This window comes from Prionailurus viverrinus, chromosome E1 (genome assembly GCF_022837055.1).
Source record: "Prionailurus viverrinus isolate Anna chromosome E1, UM_Priviv_1.0, whole genome shotgun sequence".
Classification (NCBI taxonomy): domain Eukaryota; kingdom Metazoa; phylum Chordata; class Mammalia; order Carnivora; family Felidae; genus Prionailurus; species Prionailurus viverrinus.
This window is the reverse complement of record NC_062574.1, coordinates 3,634,219-3,656,089: the sequence shown is the minus strand read 5'-3', so window position 1 is coordinate 3,656,089 and position 21,871 is coordinate 3,634,219. Positions and strand designations below refer to the sequence as shown.

Genomic DNA, 21,871 nt, shown 5'->3' with positions numbered 1-21,871 from the left:
CTGTAGTGTCTCAGAACACCTGTCAAATACTAATTCATTCACATATCTCCACTATAGGGCCTTTTCATAAAAAGCTCGACCTCTAATTGTAAATCACTTCTAAATTGTCTTTCCTGGCTTTCTCTTCTGTGGAATGATGGAAAAATCACCAAGATTTCAATTAAGACTTTATGGGAACTTCAACCTGACACTCCCGGGGCTATAACTACAAGATATCAGAACATCTATTCAAAAAGGAAACTATAAATAACTTGAACTTCGTTGAATTGGCTTTGCTTTTATGAGGTGACTGAATAATCGGCGAGATTTAAAGATACTTTAACTACTGAGAATTAAAATAACCTCAGTTAAAAACCAGAAAATATTGTCAGCTGATTGTTTGTCATGCAGATGATGTCCTTACCAGGCCTAATTAAACTTTTTGAACAAAAACACTTACTAATTACATTAGTTCATATGTTGATTGCTCAATTTGGCTTAAAGGAAAAAAAAAAAAAAAAGCAGTCAATCCAATTTGTGCACATAGTCAAGGCTCTGGTCAAAAGACAAAATCCTAAACTACAGAGACTATTCCAAAAGCATGACCATTGTTAACAAATGCGGTTTGTGTCTCCACATCCGAAGCGACTGGCAGAGAGCTGGGGGTAGGTGATGACTGTGAACGCCACGGGCTAAGAGGAATCTTCAGGCCAGTACAATGTTACCACAAGACCCAGTTTACTGGCCTCAGTGTAGCGAGCTGCTTTTGTCCAATTTCCACCCTGCCCACTGACAACTGGAAGGTGTCTTTCCTTTGCACGTAGGAACTCAAACTGATAGCAAAACCGTGGGAGGCCCTTTAAATGTCAATAAAGGGTTTTTACGCACAAAAGGAAGAAAAGAAAAGAGGGAGGGGGAAAGAGAAGGGATGGGAAAAACCAACATTTCTGAAGGAACTGAGCAGATCAAAGGAATTTTATTCTCAAAGACCACTAAGTCAGGGTGTAACTACTAGCTGGCTGTGGGATCCTGCCTGAGCACTCTCTTCAATCTGGCAACCAGTCCCAAGTCCCTTAAATGAGGGGCATGAACAATCGGGTCTGCAAAAGCGGGACGCAATGCAAAAAATGGAGGCCGTGCCTGTGCAACAGGAGGCGAGACCCTCCGCAGACCAGGGCGCCTGACTGGGCCTCGGTGCCCACCCGGCTCTCCGAGACCTGTTTTGCGCCGGCTTGCTCAAAAATCTGCATCCACAAGGCACGAGGCACAAACTATGCGACAACAACATGACAATTAATCAGAACCAGACTCCGAAACGTGTGTTTGTGGGGACGAGCAAACTTAGCAATGTGCCACAGTGGCAGCTGGGGGGTGCGGGTGGGGGAGGGCGCATAACTATAGGTTCACAAAAGATGCACACCCCATGGCACGTTGAGGGGCGAAATAATTTTCATTAAAATAGAATGTGGAAATTGGAAATTTATATCTCATACTACAGTCCTCTGACATTCTTCTCCTCCTCCCCCCTCCCTTTTTTTTTCTTTTTTTTTTTTTTTTTGCTGGGGAGAAACTGACTTTCTACTGCAGCAAAGCTGTACAATTCAGAAATAGAACGGATCTCTCTCTCTCTCTCTCTCTCTCTCTCTCTTTTAGCCTCATTTCTGACCCAACAGTGTTCACCAGTGCAAGCCTTGTCAGATTTCTTTCAGGACTTAAAACCCCATTACAAAGAGAGAAGCTGGATCCTTGGTTAATTCAAATCTGTTTCATTTCACCTAATTGTGACGCTAACAACACACACACACACACACACACACACACACACACACACACACACACATTTTGGTACACTTTTCTGGACCAGGATTGAATTATTTTAAAATCATTACTGAACTCTCCTGTGTAACCTGTGGATAGTAATTAATTTAAATCTCATCTTTAAATCCCAGCTAACACACATACGCTGTTCAAAAGGGGCAGAAAAATATTTTTTTGCCCCAAACTATGAAAGGCAAATGGAGGACGCAGGAGTGATATAACTCGCCCCAAACTGCAAATCCCTTTGCCATCTCCCAAGGGATCTGTGATTGCCGAGTCGGAACCCCCCCCCCCCCCCCCCCCGGGGAACAGGGCCGGGGTTCCCAACAGGGTGCCCAGCTGCAGCCCTGGGAAAGGGGGAGGGGGGGGCGTACAGCGGAGGCGGATCCCAGCGTCCCGCCACACTGAGGTTAAAGACAGTGGATGCTTTGCATTTGAGCCCGGGGTTAGGGGGACCGGTCGGCAAGCTTCCTGCAAAACCCTCTCCCCCCGAAGCACTTCTCAGCCTTCCTGGCTTCCAGAGCCCGCCGGGCGCAAATCCGAGAGTCCCCGGCCAGCGCCACGCGCGCCCGTGAGCCGGCTCTCGGCCCTCCCGGGCCCAGGACTTCCCGGCACGCGCCTCCCACGGCCCGCCCGCGTCCCCGCGGCGCCCCCACTCACCCACGCACTCGTTGGCCTCGCGGGCCGTGGCGCGCTGCCAGGGCCGGTCGTAGTGGAACGGCTTGCAGCGGTCGCATTCCGGGCCGGCCGTGTTGTGCCGGCAGTCGCACACCAGGCTGTCGTCGCGGTCGCGCACGCAGCGGGCCGCGTGGCCGTTGCACTTGCAGCGGCCGCCCACCTGCAGGTCGGACACGGCGTAGAAGTACGAGTCGCGCGCCAGCTCCGAGTCGTCCTCGTTCTCGTCGCCGAACGTGTGCAGGCGGCTGAAGGCCACGCGGATGTCGGTGGCCGTGACCCAGTCCTGGAGCACCGGCGAGTTGTCGAAGTCGTGCGCCGAGGGCCGCCCGTCCAGCGTGCTGAAGGCGATGAGGCCGCCGGAGAGCGGGCGCATGTCGGTGTGCGAGTCGGTGCACACGGCCTCCTGCTCGTTCTGCTTGGTGATGGGCGCGCGGTGCGGCCGGTTGTACATCTTGCGGCACTGCGTGGAGTAGAACTGGAAGGGCACCCACGTGCGCCCGTAGTCCATGGACTTGTAGATGGCCATGGACTCGGGCCGCGGCGAGCAGAACTGCAGGCTCACGTAGGTCACCTCGAACTTCTTGCCGAGCGACAGCGTGAGCGTGACGTTGTGCGGGAACTGCAGGTAGTTCTCGGACTGCCAGCACGTCAGGTTGTGCGGGTTGTTGAGGTCGGTCAGGAAGGCGGGCGGGTGCGCCTTCTTGGGGTCGGACGCGTTGCAAAGGTGGCAGGAGCGCAGCCGCTCCTCGCCGCGCTCGCTCACCACGCAGTAGCGCGCCGGGGGCCGGCCGCAGGTGCTGGACACGCGCACGTCCTTGCCGAAGGCCGCGTTGACGAAGTCGGGGATGCAGCGGCGCGGGTGGCCGTTCTCGTCCGAGCAGGGGTCGGGCTGCGCCGCCTGGCCGGAGAACATGCTGAGCCCGGGCCCGCCGCGCACCGCGCCCACCAGGCACGCCACCGCCGCCAGCGCCGCCAGCGCCTCCCACACTGCGCGCATCATGCCGCGTCCAGCCTGCCCCGGCCCCGCCGCGCCGAGGAGTCGGTCCGCCCGCCGCAGAAGGCGCCTGCGGAGAGAGGGGAGCCGCGCTCAGCCAGCCCGCCCCGCGCCCTCCACCCCGCGGCGGGCGGCGAGCCCGGCTTCCCCGGCACCATCCCCGCCGGCCGCCCGCCCGCCCGCCCGCCTCGCCGCCCGCGGTCCCCGGAGGAGCGGGGGGGGGGGGGGAGGCTCCCCCCGACACACACACACCCCACCCCCGCGCCCCCCGAGCCCGTTCTCCCCCGGCCCGGGCGGCGAGCCGGGGCCGCGGGCTGAACGCTCGGCTCCCCGGGCCACCGCCGCCTCCACGCCGCCCGAGGGGGGCACGCCCGCGCCCGCCCGCACCCTCGGCGGCCGGCCCGCCCGGCGCCCCGAGCCCCGGCGCCGCCGCACAGCGCGGGGGACCCGCACGGCCCGCGCGCCCCCTTTTTCCGCCCGCAGCCCCCGGGGTCCCTCCGGGCCGGCCCGGGTCGCGTCCCCGCCGCTCAGTCCGCGCTCGGGACTTTACCTCCGGAGAGGGCAAAAGAGAAAGAAAAGTTTGCCCGGCCCCGGCCCGGAGCCCGCGCGCCGCACGGCGGAGAGCCTCTCGCTCGCGGCCAGCAGGCGCGTCCCGCCTCAGCGCGGGCTTGCGAGCTCCATGCCCGGCGCGGCCGCCGCTGCCCCGGCCCCGGTCCCGGCCCCGGCCCCGGCCGCCTCGCTCGCCCGAGTGACGCCGCGGCCGCCCGGCTCCCGCCGCTCCCGCCGCGCTCCGAGTGCCGCCCAGCCCGCGCCCGGGGCGCACACACACTCACGCTCGCTGGCGCGCACTCACACACACGCACGCACGCCCCCGAAGGCTCCGCCGCCGCCGCCGCCGCCGCTGCCGCCGCCGCCGCCGCCGCCGCCGCTGCCGGGAGTGGGGGGCGGAGGGGAGCGCGGGGGCGGGGGGCGGGGCCGCCGGGCGGGGCGCCGGCCAATAACGTCGGCGAGCAGCCGCCCGCTCGCGAGCAAAGTTTTAACCCCGGGAAAGAAGAAAGTTAAAGGGAAGCGGCCCGGGGCGCGGGGCGAGCGCGAGCGCCAGCGGGTGGGAACCGGGGCGCCCGGGGAAGGGCCGCGGAGACAAAGAGAAAGCGAGGCGGCGAGCGCCCGGGGAAACCCCGGAGAGGGGGCTGGGCCCGGCGAGCACCCCGGGGAGGGGAGGAGGGGCGGGCCGGGGACTGTCAGCCTCAACCCCGGGCCCCGCGCCGCCCCGGGGAGCCCCGCGGGTTTCCGCCGGCCCCACGCCCCGGGGGAGCGCGCCGGCGGGAGGGCGGGGAAGGGGGGGGAGGGAGGGGACGCTGTGCTCCCTCCTGGTCCCAGCCAAACACATCTGTGTTTGTTTTCTTTGCTGCGCCGAGGTCGGGCCTTCCTCCAAGCCGGCCCGATGGCCCCCGGTGGCACCGCGCACAGGGCCGTGCCCCTGTGGGCAGACAGCCGGGAATGGAGAGGAGGAGGAGGAGGAGGAGGAGGAGGAGGTCACCTCTGCCTGCTCACCCCTTCTTCCTGAAGCCCACCGGGGGCAGGTGAGAAGGGGCTACTGGCGTGTGCCGCCCCCCCCCCTCCCCACCACAGTTGTCACCCTGCGGTTGGTTGGCCTATCTGCCGGAACGGGAACGCGGCTCCTCGCATGCCAGGGATGCGGTGCTGGGCTGGAGGCCGGAGGGGAAGGCCCCTTCCAGGCGGGTCTGCCGGCCTCAGGCTGGGGACAGCCCAGGCCGCCCCAGGTCCCCCCGCCACAGGCTTGTATTTTCAAGGGTGCTGTATACCCTGTTCTATCTCACGGGAGCCTCGCAACAGCTTTGCAAAGTAGGTCTGAACTCCATTTCGCAGATGAGGAAACCGAGGTCAAGAAGCTTGCCCCACGTCTCCCAGCTGGTAAACATCAATCAAATCCACGAATAGACACCGGGGGCTCCTGCCTCTCCTCCTTGTCAAATAAGCCCGCCCAATTATCCTCTCACGAGGCATCCTTGGGGCCACCCAGCTTCTCCTTGCCTCATCCTCTGCCACCTTACCAAAAGGACCGAGGACAGTGAGAGCCTCCTTTGACACTCTCGCAGCGGTAACTTTGAGGGAAAGAATACACCAGGCTGAGAGTTTCGAACTCAGTCGCAGTTGGTTTGTTACTTTTGGATGAATGATCTAGCAATAAATCTGGACTTTTGAGAGCCCAGGGTCCTGGTTCCGGCCCAAGAGCTGGCTTCCTGGATCCTCTCCATCGAGTGTCACGTTCGGTCTTATTGGCATTTTCATAAACTGTGAGAATCGAAGAAGGGGCCTCGGGGCTCATTTGGCCCAGCTCAGTCTCCTTGGGAAAAAACCGCCTTCCCCAGCCTCCCTGAGAGAGGGCCACCCAGGCCAGCTCTTCCAGGGATGGGACTTCACCCACAGCCCAGGGACATAAATGCGTTCCCTTGCCCGGGGTTCATCCTCTGCCCTCGGGGAACGCTTTAGTCCTGCCTTCTCCCCGTGCCACTGACCACTCCCTACGCTGTTTATTTCTGCCTTGCCTTGTGGCAGAGAGGATTCTCGGTGACTTATGAGGGTACTTACAACATGACAAAATAACATAAATTAGACAGTGGGGTGGGAGGAGAGAAAGGAGAGGTTTAATGCTTGTGGGCTGGGAGATCCCAGTGCCGTTCTGAAAGGCAACATAGCGATGAGGAGCAGCCCTTTGAAACCCGAGCGTGTGGCCTTGGCAAAGTTAGCATCCTTCTGTGTTTTGCTTTCTTCGTTTGTAAACAGGGGACAAGAATATCCATCTCATAGGGTTAGGAGCATCAAATGAGTTAACGCATACGAAGATTGTCGCTTATAATACGTGCACGTACACATTGTACTCCCGTAATGTACGTGAGTAAAAGCGTCTGTGTGAATATACCTAAAGCGAGGCGCATGGTGAGCGGATGTAACAATGTTCGTCGTTACTATTAAGCTGGTAGATCCTTACAGACGTTGGCAGTAACTTAAAGCAGAGCCTTTTAATTACACGGAGAGATGTTCATGACATATTATAAAATGGGGGGGAAGCAAATTATAACACACTATGCCCCCAAAAGACACTATGCACAGTACAAGCTCATTTTTATTTTTATTTCTTAAGGATGCATAAAAAGACAACGCGGTTCACTGCCATCATCTCAGGATAGTGAGATTCCAGGTGGTTTGCATTGAGTTTTGCCTGCAGGTTCTCAAGGTTGAGTGGTAACTAAGAAGGGGAGCTAAGAGAAGGAAGAAAAACCGGGAGGAGTAGAAACGGGAATAGAGCTAAACTCCTCCCTGGAAGGCCCTGTTCACCTCCGGTGGGTGGGCCACAAATGTGTCCCTAAGCTTTCTTGCAACCAAAATTAAAAGGAGACCGTGTCGGTTAGACAATGCCCAGCGTCCTGAGATTAAAAACAGACCCATTACTCCAAGAGAATTATAATTATTCGTGGTGCTAACGTCAGACAGGCATTTCTCCTGGGGGGGGGGGGGGGAGGGCGGTGCATAAAGGAAACACAGTATGTGATAGTGAGCACACATCCTCGACGGCATCACCATGGTGGTCATAGCGGCAAGCTCTGTGGGACAGTTTCTGTGATGGCCCATGACAGAAGCCGGTGGCGTCACACCAAAACACGAGTCGGGAAAAGGCAGTCCGGCCAGGACGGGTCTGAAAGAGGCACGTCGGGGAGCCCAGCTCACTGCCCACCCTACTTGGGTCTATTTTGGGGTTATCTACTGGGCTGGCTCACGGAGCTGGCTCCGAGCCTTCCTCCTGCTGTGCTGTTTCTGTCCGCAGAGTTTGTTTTTCTTTTTTTTTAATTTTGTATTTTTTAAGTAATCTCTACACCCCATGTGGGACTCGAACGCATGACCCCAAGATCAAGAGTCACAAGCTCTACCCACAGAGCCAGCCGGGCACCCTCGTCTGCAGAGCTCTTGATGGATCCTGCATGGCAGCAAGTTTGGAAATGGAGCGTAGCTATTCTGTGTTGATAGCTGGGCTCGCGCCGTGGTCTTGGGGTGGGGGGAGAGGGGCACTTTGATCTTTTATTGTGGTCACTTGGGTACTAAGTGACTAAGTACTAGGTGACTTAGTACTAAGTGACTAAGTGACTAGGTACTGAGCATATCTTCCTTAATAGTTCCTGGTGGGCAGGACTGTCTGTATCCTGGAGGTCCAGAACATTCTGGGACACAGTAGAACTCATCTCCCTCTGATCAAAACCCGCCTCCCTGCCACTAATACACTTGATTCCATTCCAGCCCCACACGGAAGCCCAAACCAAGGCTCTCTGCCTCCTCAGAGTTTTGAAGTCAGCCCTCTATCATCCTTCCTTTTTATCTGTTCGGCACGATGTTTCCAGTTTGCTTCACGATTTCCCACGGGACAGTTTTCTGGCCACTCGGCAGCCTCTCCCAATGCCTCTAATTTGTCAGTGTCCCTCCCTAAAGTATACTGCCCTCCGAGGGGACAAATGAAAAAAACAGATGTCCAAGTGTTGTGCGAGCTTCTCACAGTGGGGGTTATAAATACACACCCGAAAAGGCATGTTGGGCTTGAGCAGCAGGGTCCGGAGCACACACAGGAGTTCAAAACACAACAGTGCAGCTCTTGGGTGAGAAAGCAAATCCCCAGGTGTTTCTGGAAGGAATGCATCGGGAGGGGGAACGCCATTCTTGGTGCCCAGCCTCACCTGGGAAGCCTAAGGATCCTTCTAGGAAGAGGAGAATGTGGCCGTTTTACAAGAAAATTTAGAAATAGAGGAGGAGGAGCAGGAGGGGGAGGAGGAGGAGGAGGAAAGCCAGAAGGCTCAGGCACCCTAGAAATCAACAGGGGTGTTTCAAGGAAGGAAGGGTGGTGAGCCGTGTCCACATGCCTTCACGGTCAAGATAAGACCTGAAACGAGTCCTTTGGGTTGACTGAACGGCCAGGAAGTCGTGGGTGACCTTGGCTGTTTGGCTGGCAGTGGCAGAGGAGTGGTGGGGACAGAAGCCAGGCTGCCTCAGGTCATGAAAGCGGGGACAGCAAGGGTAGACAACGTTCACGAAGTGCGCAAACACGAGGAAGGAAAGAGAAAGGGTGATAGGAAGGAACAGACGCAGAGAGGTTGAAGACGGATAGAATCAGCCTTGGAGAAACGGCCATCAGGTGTCCTGAGAGCACCTCTTGGTTCAGCGGAACAGAGAGTGACAGCATCTCCTAAGGGCACGGGAGCAAGTTGAAATATTAGAGGTTTAACAATAGGTAAAAGCTTGATTGGGTCATTACGTAACACAGGCTGATGCTTGCTGGCCAGAACTCAAGGTCCTGCTGAGGCTGGCGGCCATCTGCGAGAAAGAAAGCCCCAACCGGCAAAGCCACCCCCCATCCCACCCCGCTCAGCAGCCCTTGTGTAGACCTAGAAAAAGCAGAACCACTGAATTAATCTGGAGTAGCAGGTCTTTTCCAGGAGGTAGGACAGAAGGGGAAGAAGGTGGCTGCTGGGATGGGCCACAGAAGTAAAGTTAAAGAGAGAAAAAGTGAAGACAGGCCATGGACGGAGGAACTGGAGGCCAGGGTTCTAGAGCCGTGCTGTCCAATACGGTAGCCAGGAACCACATGGAGCTATTTCGATTCCAGCTTGAGTGATTTAAAATGAAATAACGGGGGCGCCTGGGGGGCTCAGTCGGTTAAGCATCCGACTTCGGCACAGGTCACGATCTCACGGTGCGTGGGTTCGAGCCCCGCGTCAGGCTCTGTGCTGACAGCTCAGAGCCTGGAGCCTGCTTTGGATTCTGTCTCCCTCTCTCTCTCTCAAAAATAATTAAACACTGCAAAAAAATTTTTAGTAATAAAAAATAAATAATGAAAGATATAAAATGAAATGAGGTTAAAGCTTCTTCAATTGACCCTCATTTGGACGGAGGCAATAAAGGTCCCTTCTATCATTGCAGAAAGTCCTATTGGACAGAGCTGGTCTAGAAGATTCAGGAAGACAGAAGAGGTGTGGTGAGTAGCTGGAGTCTGAATGAAAGATTCCAGAGGTGGGTGATAACAAGGCCCGCTGAGGACAAGAGGGGGCTTTCTGCTGGGAGGCAGAGGGGAAGGTGACTGGAGATAAGGAGGTCAAGGTGCTGGATGAGCATCTTTTTTTTTTTAATGTTTTTATTTATTTTAGGGACAGAGAGAGACAGAGCATGAGCAGGGAAGGGGCAGAGAGAGAAAGGGAGACACAGAATCCGAAGCAGGCTCCAGCCTCCGAGCTGTCAGCACAGAGCCCAACATGGGGCTCGAACCCACGAATCGTGAGACCATGACCTGAGCTGAAGTCAGACGCTCAACCGACGGAGCCACCTAGGTGCCCCTGTCCACCTGTGTCTTAAAGACGCGCTGGGCCAGCCTCAGGACTTGGGGCAGAGATGAAGGCTGAACCAGGGTCTGGTGTCTTCAAAGAAAGAGGAGCGTGCCCTGGATTGTGGGGCGGAGGCGGGCGGATTCCAAGAAGGAGCTGTAGAAGCTAGAACAGGTGCGTGTGGTTCTGGCCTTAAAGGAGCAGGGGGTCGTTTCTCCGAAGAAGCTGGAAAGAACTTTGCAGGTGGAGGAGGACAGTGGCCCCCTGTCCTGGGCGTTGGGCAGTATGGTGTGGGAGAATCGTCCCACTGAAGAGGCCCGTGGTGTGAGTGAGGGCCAGGCTGGGGGGGTAAGCGTGAAGGTTGGGGGGGGGAGCCATCAGTGAACATGGTGAGGATGCAGGGGAGGGCACAGGAGATGGGGGGCACTGGATGGCCCAGGCTGATGGTTTGAGAGTAAAGGCTCAGGAGAAGTGAGATGACCAAGGACCTTCATCCTGGGCATGACCGCGGGTCCTACTTTCTAAATCAAGCATTTATTGAATGCTTACTGTGTGCCAAGCCGTCTTCTAAGCATTCCATCAACGGCTAACTCGGAATACTGGTAACAGCCTTGCAGGATGGATGCAGATAGCCTCATCATCTCCTCTTTACGGAGGAGGAAGCTGAACTACAGAAAATTACTGTGCTGAAGTAGACGGCATCACCGGTAAGCAGACGAGCAGGGATGTGAACCAACACGGGGCGGTGGCAGTGTCCGGAGGTCTCAGTCACCACCCACGGGCAAGACAGGCTTGGCTGACAATAAGCTTTTGACACATACGGGCCTCAACTACGGCTGGACAGCGGAAGGGATGTGTGTCTGCCTGAACTATGAGCTGGGACCTGACTCGACTGAGCTTCTGAGTGTGTCTGGTTGTGTTAGGCGGGCAGACACGAAACGATTGGGTCCCCGGGACCCCCAACGGAGGCTGGACACTGCAGCAACGGAAGAGTCTGATGCAGGCATCCAGGCTCCCCACAAAGGTCAGGGTGGCCTGCTTCGACAGTGTTTCCCTCAGAAACAGGAAGAAACGGAGGCAGGCAAACCTTGAGTTCTGGCCACCCCTGACCAGCTGTATGACCTTGCTTTGCCCATCTCGCGGTGAAATGGGGGTCATGGCGGGTACCATACAGGCTTTGGAGGCTGATTGAAAAGACGGCTGTGAAAAGAAAGAAGCTGGCCCGAGAGATGACAATGTAGGGGTTTTCTGGCTTTTGACTCTCGACATCCCCAGATCTGGTTCCCGGATCCCTCACCCTGGAAGAATTAGGGGCATCCCCGTATTTCTAGAGCCCAGCTCTCCCGGTGGGCCTCCTGGAGGGTTGCTCAAGGGATCCCCTTTCCTCGGCAGAATTTCGGGAGATACGACTGTTCTGGAAACAGTTTTGGAGCATAGAAGAACAGGCCTGCAGAGAGTGTAGGGTTCCTGGAGATTTAGCCATTTCCTCAGCGGTATGGATGATTCTCATCTTGAGCTCGGGCCTCCCCTATTGCCTGGCTTCTTGGCTGAGGATTCAGCAGTTGGGCACAGAAGCCCGTACAAACCCCAAATCCCCCAAATCCTTTAATCTACCAGAGCTCTTTGAAGGGGTGAAAATGCCCCGGGGATAAGGGGACCGAGTCCCTGTCGTTTATTTTCATTTGCGAGAAGCTTTTGACAAGGTCCCACCCTGAACGCTATTAAGATAAGGAAAATGGTTCGTGGTGGGAAGCTTTGTCACGGGTGGAAGGAAACAAAGAATGAAAATAAGAGGAGAGTCCTGTGGGTGGAGAAAGTTGTTGGGGGAGGGGGTTCTCTTGAGTCCAGAGTTGGGGTTCAGTTCATTCAACACTGACACACACTCTGGAGGACATCCCCTCAGGGAAACCTCAAAGTCCAGAGGTGACATTGCAGTGATTATCCAGAGGAAGGGAATGAGTGGGAGGCTCTCAAGAGATAGTGCAGGCAGGGGCATCTGGGTAGCTCAGTCGGTTGAATGGCTGACTCTTGATTTTGACTCAGGTCATGATCCCAGGGTCGTAGGATTGAGCCCCACATTGGGCTCCACGCTGAGTCTGGAGCCTGCTTGGCATTCTCTCTGCTTCTCCCTCTGCCTCTCTCTCTCTCTCTCCTCCTCTTTCTCTCTCTCTCAAATAAAACTTTAAAAAATTAAAAAATGGAAAGTATAAATGGGCCGGGGACATATGGTTAGCAGAAGGTGATGTATTTGGGGGAGAAATAGCCTGAAAAACTATTATAGGGCTAAAGGTTTTTAGTCACAGTTGAAAAATGCTATTTTAGGGCCAGAATACAGACTGTTTCCTTAAAATTGTTTCCCCACAGGGGTGCTGTTCACCTTTAGGGCCAGAAAATTCCTCACTGGGCAGAACGGTCTTATGCCACTGCTGGACATTTAGCATCCCGGACCCCTGCCCGTTAAATGACAGTAGGTCCCACCTCCCTGCACACACCAGTCATTTCAACCACTGAAAAAATGGCTCCTCACATCCCTCCCTAGAAGAGCCTCCTATTCTCCCACACCGTTCTGACCCACTTGAAATTTAGCCCAATGTGTCACTAAGCACAGCCTTCCCCGCAAAAGCTAAATAAATTCTCAGAAAAGGAGTTGGAAATGAAACAGGATGCATTTAAGGTTAGGATCTTCTGGAAAGTTCTAGTCATCACATCTCAAAATGCCCTTGGAGATGGAGATGGCCTGGGCCAGAGAAACATGATTGTGATAAGATCAGTAACATGAATAAAGCAGAGGACGGGATGGAGAGTGTCAGGAAGGAAGACGCATTTTACACAAGGTACTGGAGTCGGGGAAGGGGATTGCCTCTCTGAGAAGGATCCAGTAGAGGAGAGTTAAGTGAGGAAGGGAGCGGAGGGGGTATGGGGAGGGGGGGAGGAAAACGTGTGCTCCAAGCAGAGAAAACAAGTGCGGAAGTCCTGAGGCACAGCTTGGCTTGCATGAGGAACAAGAAGGAGGCCAGCTTGGTGGGGGCTTGGGCAGTGAGATGGAGAGTGGTAGGAGATGAGGTCAGAGAGGTGAGGGCAGGCCAGGGTACGCATGGTCTTGCAGACCTTGATAAGGAATCTGAACACTTTGGGACCCATCCTGGGTACCTCTAGGGCCTTGGAGTTGTTTTTCCCATGGTTCTTAACACCACATCGTTGCCCTGACTTGACTAATCCATGGGCGTCTTGAGGGAGGGGGACCCACTGTTTCACACGCTGCCAGCCACAGACTAGGAATGCACTACAAATTCATTAAAATTAAGCAACTAAAACCCACAGAATTATGGAAAAATGCCCCCCCCCCCCAAGAAGCCACTTGTGTCGTAATCCCTGGGACCTGTGAACGTGACCTTATATGGCAAAACAAGGTCTTTGCTGACGTGACTCAGTTAGAGACTATGAGATGGGAAGATCACTGTGGATTATCTGGGTGGACCCTAAATGCCATCCCAAATGTCCTAAGAGAGAAGCAGAGGGAGAGCTGACAAGACGCAAGAGGAGAAGCCACGTGAAGTCAGAGGCAGAAATGACAGTGACGCAGTCACAAGCCAAGAATGCCAGCGGCCACCAGAAGCTGAAAAAGACAAGGAACTTGTTCTCCTCCAGAGCCTCTGGAGGGAGCACAGCCCTTTATTTCAATCCAGCGATACTGATTTCAAACCTCCAGCCTCTAGAATTGTGAAAGGATAGATGTCTGTTGTGGAAAGCCACCAAGGCTATGGGAGTTTGTTATCGTGGCCATTTGCCTGCAAATCCTAGGGCTGCCAGAATGAAGAGGGTCCCCGTCAAATCTTAAAGGGTGAGCTTGGGGTAAATGAAAGGAACAAAGAGAGGGATCACTAATAGTCTGATCCTGAAATGTTCCTGAAGTCTTGCTTTCGGTCTTCTCCTCATGAGCAGTGACAGAATCTCGCTGTCCGTTCCCTCCCACAATGCTGAGTTGAGCATTTTCTGCATAGGCTTGCCGAGAGCTCGCTGTGTGTTGGGGTATCATTAGCCCCCTTTTCTGGAAGCCAGGATTCCAGCCCCTTTATGATTCAGGACCCAGTCCGGAAGAAGTTTCGATAGTCTCCTGAGCATTTGAGAGAAAAGGAGCCACAATATGAGGGGTCTTAGCCCACGGGTAAGCCAGAAGCTCTTCACTTCGAGGTGTTGATACACTGAGGTCAGGCACCTTCGGTTCTTCTGGAACCACAGATTAGGATGCTTGAAAGAATGGGAGACCACTGGACGTTGTGACTCTACGAAGTCTATCCCAGTCACCACTGAGGGACTCAGAACAGGTCCCACTCAACTTCCCAAGGGTGCCGCTGTATTGGAGCCCAGCGGAGCTGGAGAAGGATGGGAAGAGCCCTCGGAGAGCATCTTCTTCCAAGGGAAGAAACTGAGGCAGGGAGGTTGAGCGAACTGCCCAGGAGATGATGTTCCTAAAGATGGCTGGGAGTCATCAAAGTAGGTTATGGGTCACCCACTCGACCACACCTAGGGAAAACCTGCTACATTCAATCCTGCTAACTTAGGTGGGGGGGAAATAGCATGATTTGAGGAAAAAAACGTTTTTCATGACAAATGATTACATAAAAAGTTTCTATATATAAAGGAGTAAGCTTCTGTTTCTTGCCAAAATCAACTACGTAGAATAGCTTATTCCCCCCCCCCCCCCCAATGTCGGTGAAATAAGGTATTGCTGGTCTACACGTCACACAGGGAGAAAGTTTAGGGGACTTGATTCCAAGAGGTAGTACAGGGTGAAAACAGACATGGACCATTGATTCGGATTGGGTGAGTGCACGGATTATTCGACCACAACAAGGTGTTAAAGGAACGTAGGATTGGGGGAGGAAGAGAACCTCTCTCTCTCTCACTGATGTTGCCCTTCAGGCAAGGAGGAGCCAGCACGCTAGCCCCCCGAATGTTGCCGGAAAGTAGACACAGGGCTGCATAGACGCAACCCACCCTGCAGAGCGACCTCCTAGCCTCTCGCTGCGCGTGTGGCTTGTGGGGTCTGTGCGGGCACCCAGCTTCCCGCTGCTGCTTTCGAGGAGCTCCTTGAGGGGTCAGCAGGGCAGGGCAGGCCCGAGAAGATCACTAGGATCGTGCTCCAGTCACACCTTCAGCTCTACACCCCTGTGACAGTAGGTGCTTGGACTACGCAATTATGTCCCTCCCGAAGTCATGTGTTGAAGCCCTAATCCCCAGTGTGATGGTATCTGGAGGTAGGGCCTTTAGGGGATAATCAGGTCATGAAGGCGGTGTCCTTATGAGAGACATGATCTCTCTCCTGGCCGTGTGAGGACGCAGCGCAAAGGCAGTCATCTACAGACCAGGAAGAGAGCCTTCACCAGGAACCACACTGGCCGGCACCTTGGTCTTGGGCTTCCCAGCCTCCAACTTGTGAGAAGTAGACGTCTATTGCTCAAGCCTTCCCGGCCGGTGGTGCTCTGTTACAGCAGCCTGGGCTGACTGAGTCAGCGGGCAAGTCGTTTCGCCTCCGGGAGCGGCAGTCACCTCTCCTGAGAAACGGGGATGGAAGCATTCTCGGTCTCCTCCCTGCCTGCCGCCCTCCCTCCCTTCCTCCCTCCCATCTCTTCCGTGGGTATATCAGGAGTACCTAGTACAAAAGACCGCGAGATGTCCCGAGCTCCAAACGAATACACTTTTTATAAAGAACCCTGTACAACTGCCCTCGCCATGGTTACCACAGGGCCACCCCCCTCTAGAGAGGATGACGAACTGCCCTGGGCCACTGGAGATCAAGTAGGGGATGGTGACACTGGTACCACAAAAGTCTGGACTTGGTGTTAACAATACTTTACTAATTACTGGTAAGTCAATGAGCACAAACGATAAGTGTTGTTAAAAGAAACCACTTCATCTTGGGGTTGGGGAGATCCCAGCTTGGGGTTGGTGGAGTCCGTAATCATGATCACAGCCACAACGACCCGGCCACCATCACAGTCACCGTCACCATCACAACCACAGTCACATCACTGTCACCATCACAAACATAATCAGTCACCATCACATAATCACCATAATCACAGTCACCACCAGAATCACCACCAGAGTCACCATCACTGTTGTAATCACTGTCACCATCACAGTCACCGTCACCATCACAGTCACCCTCACAACCATAGTTACTGTCACCATCACCATCATGACCATAGTCACCACCACCATCACTGTCACCATCACAGTCACTGTCACCATCATGACCATAGTCACCACCACCATCACTGTCACCATCACAGTCACTGTCACCATCACAACCATAGTCACATCAGTCACCATCACAAACATAATCAGACACCATCACAACCATAATCACAATCACTGCCAGAGTCATCACAGTCACAGTCACCATCACAACCACAGTCACATCACTGTCACCATCACAACCATAATCACAGTCACCGCCAGAGTCACCATCATAGTCACCATCACAGTCACTGTCACCATTACAGTCACCCTCACAACCATAGTCATAATCACCATCACACCATCACTATCACAGTCATTGTCACCACCACAGTCACTGTCACCATCACAACCATAATCACAGTCACCGCCAGAGTCACCATCATAGTCACCATCACTGTCACCATCACAGTCACCATCACAGTCACCCTCACAACCCTAACCACAGTCACCACCCCAACATAGTCACAGTCACCATCACAACCATAGTCACTGTCAGAGGCAGAATCACAACCACAGCCACAGCCACAGCCACGAGCACAACCACAGTCTGCATCGCCATCGCAGTCACAGTGACAATCCCGGCGGCAGCTCACGCGTGTGGAGCCCCGCACTTGCTGTCGGGCTGGTCCGGGAGCTGGCGCCCTGGGTCTCCGCCAGGGGGCTCGTGGCCGCGATGGTGGTGGCCGTAGGGCGGCTGGAAGGGAAATCGCGAGAAGCTTCTCTTCTTAGGGAGGCCCGGGGGAGGGGGGCGTAGCAGACCCTGACCCACGACGGCTCGCGTCGTCCCCCGTGCTCACTGCTACACGCCCGACGCCTAGCGCGGAGCTCGACACAGGGCAGGCACGGAAAACCTGCTTGCTGAGTGAACAGAGGGGGGCCCAGACGGAGCATCGGCACGTGGAGAGCAGGGATTCTTCGTGTCCAGAGCGTGTCCGGGCTCCCAGGCTAGCGGGTCCCATTTGACACCGCGTCCGTGAACACTTGTTTTCCATGAATCCTTCACCCGCCTGAGGCTTTGCAGGTCATGTTGGGCTCGCTCTAGGACTCGGATGATCCTTGGCAGAATCAAAATTCCATAATCTGTCACACACACACACACACACACACACACACACACACACCACGTCTCCTGGCTCCAGAGCGGGAATCAGCCCTTTTCAACGGCAGCCAAGCACCCTCCCTGGGCTGGGTGCCCTCACCCTGGGTCCAAAGGACTCAGGAGACAGCTGTCTCCTGCCTGGGCCCCCTCAGCTAAGATCTGATTTTCTCATCATCTGGATAGTCTCAGAGACTCGCAGCGAAGGGATGAACCAGGCTGACCTTTCTGGAGGTTTGTTTAAAGCAGAACAATGTTTGTCTTGTCCAAACACTATGAATTACTCCAAAGAATGCTGCCCAGTTTTACAATCCACAGCTACAAACGGCTTACATAAATAGGGACTCGTCCCCTCCTCTCCCCCCCCAGCCCCGTTTTTAACAGCTTCTCCTATTCCCCCCCCCCAGCTTTCTCCCACTCTTCTGGGCCTTCCCCCTTCCCCCCCTCACGCCTACTCTCCTCTGAGCCCCAGCCTGGTGAAGGGGCAGGTGTCGGGTGTTGCGGGCCACAGCTCACACCTGGGTTATTCCTGGCACGGATCCCCTATGGGGGGCAGCTTCTCTGTCCCTAGTGTGGACAGGGTTTGCCTTGCCAAGGGCGGGACGGGGGGCTCTGGGCACATTTGTACTGGTGGGGGGCGGGGCTGCTGTGTTAAGTCCTGCCGTAAAAGCATGTTCGTAAGAAAAGGCCCCTAGGTTTGGGGGTTCAACGTCCAGTCGGCCTGCAGCCCACATCGACCGTCCTCGTTTGGTGGGGTGCTCAGCTCACCCACAGTCCTTCCCTCGCAGGCTGCACATTCAGAGGATCCCCAGGTATCTCCTAGGAGTAGACGCCCCCCCCCACTTCGGGCCTCCAGTGGGGGTAGGAGGAAGCAATTTTACTGCTGATCAGATATAAAGAACACCACACAACCGTGGGTCCCAGGAAGGGAGGGGCAGCCGGGGACAGAGCCCAGTTTCCTAAACTATGTCCCTAAAAATAGTCCCTACACCACCTGCATCAAAAATGCTTCGGGAAGCTTGTTTTCAAAAATGCAGATTTCCGGGCCCCTCCCCAGGCCTAGGGACGTTCTCTCTGGGGTTCCGGCCCAAGGCCGATGCCAGAGTCTGACAAATGCACTGTAACCCGGCTCCTCTGACCAACTGGGACAGACGTCAGCTGGTTGGTGGCTGGGGGTGTGAGTGGTCTGTGGGATCCTTCCACTGAGGGTCCCCGCTTGGAGTCAAGCCTGTTCCCATTTCCTCTTTGCTCTGCAGACAAGGAAACTGAGTCAGAGTAGGGAAGAGTGACTTCCACTCAGAAGCGGGTGAGGAGACATGAGATCCGTCGGCTATAAGCTCTGGGACACGCATCTGGCCATTCCAGAAAGGCCCCCTCCCCCCCCCTCCGCCCCCCCCACTCCCAGCTGCTTCCCTGGTCATTCCAGCGTCTCCACGGAGCTGAAGTTGGATCTTAAGAGGGGTCACTGCTCCTTCTCTTCCCTTGATGGGAGGGTCCCGCCGGGCAGAGGTGACCAGAGCCAAATCTGTCCCTCGGGGGGGACACACGGCGAGCCCCAGCAGCAGGAAAACCAAGCGCCTGGAGCCTCTCACCCTGGATAGAGCCAAGCCAGCCCTGCCCACCCGGAGGCTCGGCAGCCGGGCTGGGGGCGCTGTCGGCGCGCGGTCCGCGGGGTTAGGGCCGCGGCTGCGGCGCGCGATCCCGCTTCGCCAGAGGGCAGAGGGCGCCCCCACGGAGAGGACCCCGCTTTCAGAGCTCGAAGGCGGTTGGTGCCCAACACTCGCGGCGACCCCGGGTCGAGAAGAGGTCAGAGGATAAAGCCGCTGGAACTCAGCCCATGCACCGAGGCCGACCGTAGGGTCCGGGCAAGGAGCGGCGAGCTGGAGGCCAAGGCGGGCCCCGGGGCTAAAGAGCTGATCTCGCGGGGACCCCAGAGTGAAGCGTCTGGGGAGGGTCGGGATTGCACCAGCAGGCCCTGTCCCTACGATCTAAGGCTTGTGCGTTGGATTCCATTCACAATTTGGGAGATCCAGAAGCTCGCTGCGTGACCCCGGGCACGCTACGGGCGCCTCTGGGCCGCGGGGTCCTTCTCTCCTGCGAACCGCGCGGGCTTTGGGACGGATGCTCCCCAAGGCCCCGCTCCAACGTCCGCGCCTTGAATTAGCAGCGCCTCCTTCTAGTTTAGTTTAGCATTTGATTTTCTAATCAAGCTCTTTGTCCCCTGCGGCCTTAACCCGAGCCCCCCGGCTTCCCCGTTTCCCCTCGACCCCCGCCCGGGTCTCGCCCTCGCCCGACTTTTCCCGTCGAAGGCCCTCGAGGGAGATTCCCGGGAGCCGAGGCCGAGGCCGGCGGGTCCGCGGCGCGGGGCCGGGGCTGTATGGAAATGGCCAGAGAAGCCGGCGGGCGCGGCGGCGATTTATTCTGGGAGTGACAGCCCCTTTGAGCGCTCAGCGAATGGCATTTTCTGTCTGTGAAAGCCTTTCTTCCCACCTCTGTTCAGATTAGCCCGGGGGATGAATGCGCCCATTATCCAGCCCGCTGACCATTCTGAAACGCCAAATTAATTACTAAGCACTGAATCGGGCGCCGGGGCCGGGGCACCGGGAGGTGTGAAAATAGCGAGCGGCTGGAGATGGGGAAGGCGAGGGGCGCAGCGCCGAGAGGCCGGGCGGGGTGGCCCGGGGCGCGGGCGCGGGCGCGGCGGGGCCCGGGCGGGCTTGGCCGGCGGCCGAGCGCGACCTGCCGGCGTGACCCGGCGCGACCGCGGGGCGAGCGGGCCGCGGGGACCCGGCGGGCGGGGTGGCGCGGCGCGGGGGTCGCGGCTGCGGCCGGCTGGGGGCTCGCCCGGGACCGCGGGCCGAGCGCGCCAAGTGCGCAGAGCGCGGGGCGGAGGCTCGGCCGTGCGCCGCGCGCGGGTGCGGGTCCCCGAGGCGGCGCGGGGGGCCGGGTCGCCCCCGGACGGCCCCAGCCGCCCGCCACCCGCGCCCGTCCCCGGCCCCGGCGCTGCGCCGCTGGCGCTGCCCTCCGAGGCCTTCCCCAAACTTGGGCGCCGCCTCCCCCACCCCCCACCCCCCACCCCCCACCGACCGCAGCCCGGGCCGCAGCTTCCCGAGCGCGGGGCAGCCCCGGGCCGCCCCCCCGGGGCCCCGACTCCGGCTGGGCGGACGGCACTTACCTCCCGAGGCGCCGGGCGGGAGAGGGAGGCGAGCTCTCGGCGGCTCCCGCTGGAGTGCGAGGGGCGCGGAGGAGCGCGCGCCTTTAAGACTCTTCCCCGAGACTCCGCCAGGTGGTGTCAGGCCGGCCGGGCCCGGGCGGCTCCTCACCCCCGCGGCCACCCTGCTCCCGGCCCGCCCCGGGCACGGCCCCGGCCGCGCGCTCCCACTCCGCGCCCTGCGGCGCCCGCTCCTGCCGCGCGCAGCCCGGAGCACGCGAGGGCAGGATGGGGACAGCTGGGGACCCCCGGATGCCCCAGAGGGAGCCACTCATCCTACGCACTCTGGCTTAGGATGGCCTGGGGGTCGGCGGAAGCTATTTTTGGACCGGGTGCTGGGGCCGCGCGGGGGAGGGGGGCGCGGAGGAGAGGGTTGGAAAGTCTTGTCCAAGGACGTGCGACTCCGTCCCCCACTGTCATCACCTCGGGACGCGCCTTAGGTCCGCGCGAAACCGGTACTGTCGCCCTTGATCCAAGATGGCGAGCTGACACGCCTCCCCCAATCACCGCGGACAGGACCCGGGGCGATAAAACAGAGGCAGAGCCGTCGCCACTTAAAACCGAGGGGGGGGGAGTGTCATTCACACTCCTGAAACAGGAAAGTTTAAGAGGACCCGAGGGAAGGCTGAAGGAACGCCAGTTCCTCAGGCGAGAAGCAGGAGTCGGCCTGGAAAGAGCCTAGAGCAACTCTCCCGCGTTACCTCCTCCAAGTTCAGGGTCGTGACCGCGTTCACGCGCGGCCGGCACCTGGGGGACCCCGCGCAGAGCTCCCCGCGGCCGCCGGGCCCCGGCTGGCGGGCACAAGCCATCCTTTTAGCTCCAGGCCGTGATCAAAATGGTAAAATCCTGTGTCTTCCCTTTCAAAAAAATTATTTTTTTTTGACATTTATATTGGGATTTCAAGCTGCATTAATAATTAACTCAGGTTTTGTTTTCACTGTTCACTATTTCTTTTATACAAACGCCTTCCTTGTTCCTGAGTTTCCTACTGTAGTTTCTGGCACAACTGCGATGTTGCTTTGAGAAAGCCTGAGGGAAGGACAGGTGGACGGTGTCCTTTCTGAGTCTTTGCCTGTCCAAGAATGTCTCTGTTCACGTCTACGCAGGCAGGAGGTAGATGTAGGATATAGCACCCATAACCCTTCATTTACACGTCCAACTTTGCAAGAAAGGGATGTTGTTAAGAGTAAACAGGGGAGGGGCGCCTGGGTGACTCAGTTGGTTGAGTGACCCACTTCAGCTCAGGTCATGATCTCACCATTCCTGGGTGGGTTCGAGCCCCGGGTCGGGCTCTGCGCTGACAGCTCAGAGCCTGGAGCCTGCTTCGGATTCTGTCTCTAGCATTTCACACCAAGTAGGAAGGCTATAGTGAAAAAGACAGGCAATAACAAGTTTGGGCGAGGATGTAAAGAAATTGGACCCCTCGTGCATTCCTGATGGGAATGGGGGGGGGGAGGGGGAGGAAG

At 56.9% G+C, this 21,871-nt stretch overlaps 1 protein-coding gene across 5 annotated transcripts in view; it reads right to left on the bottom strand.

Annotated features, from left to right (window-relative positions):
• NTN1 (netrin 1) overlaps window positions 1-20,411 on the bottom strand; it is a 186,982-nt gene extending 166,571 nt beyond the window's left edge. Inside the window, exons 1-2 of one of the 5 annotated variants that reach the window (XM_047833912.1) lie at window positions 20,370-20,411; window positions 2,458-3,539 (exon numbers count right to left, since the gene is read on the bottom strand). In XM_047833912.1, the coding sequence (XP_047689868.1) occupies window positions 2,458-3,475 (1,018 nt within the window). In that variant the 5' untranslated portion in view covers window positions 3,476-3,539; window positions 20,370-20,411. Of the gene's footprint in view, window positions 1-2,457; window positions 3,540-4,019; window positions 4,150-4,298; window positions 4,369-20,369 lie in introns of those variants that run through there. The other 4 variants (XM_047833913.1, XM_047833909.1, XM_047833908.1 and 1 more) reach the window with 4 other exon arrangements.
• Between the last annotated feature and the right edge of the window lie 1,460 nt (window positions 20,412-21,871).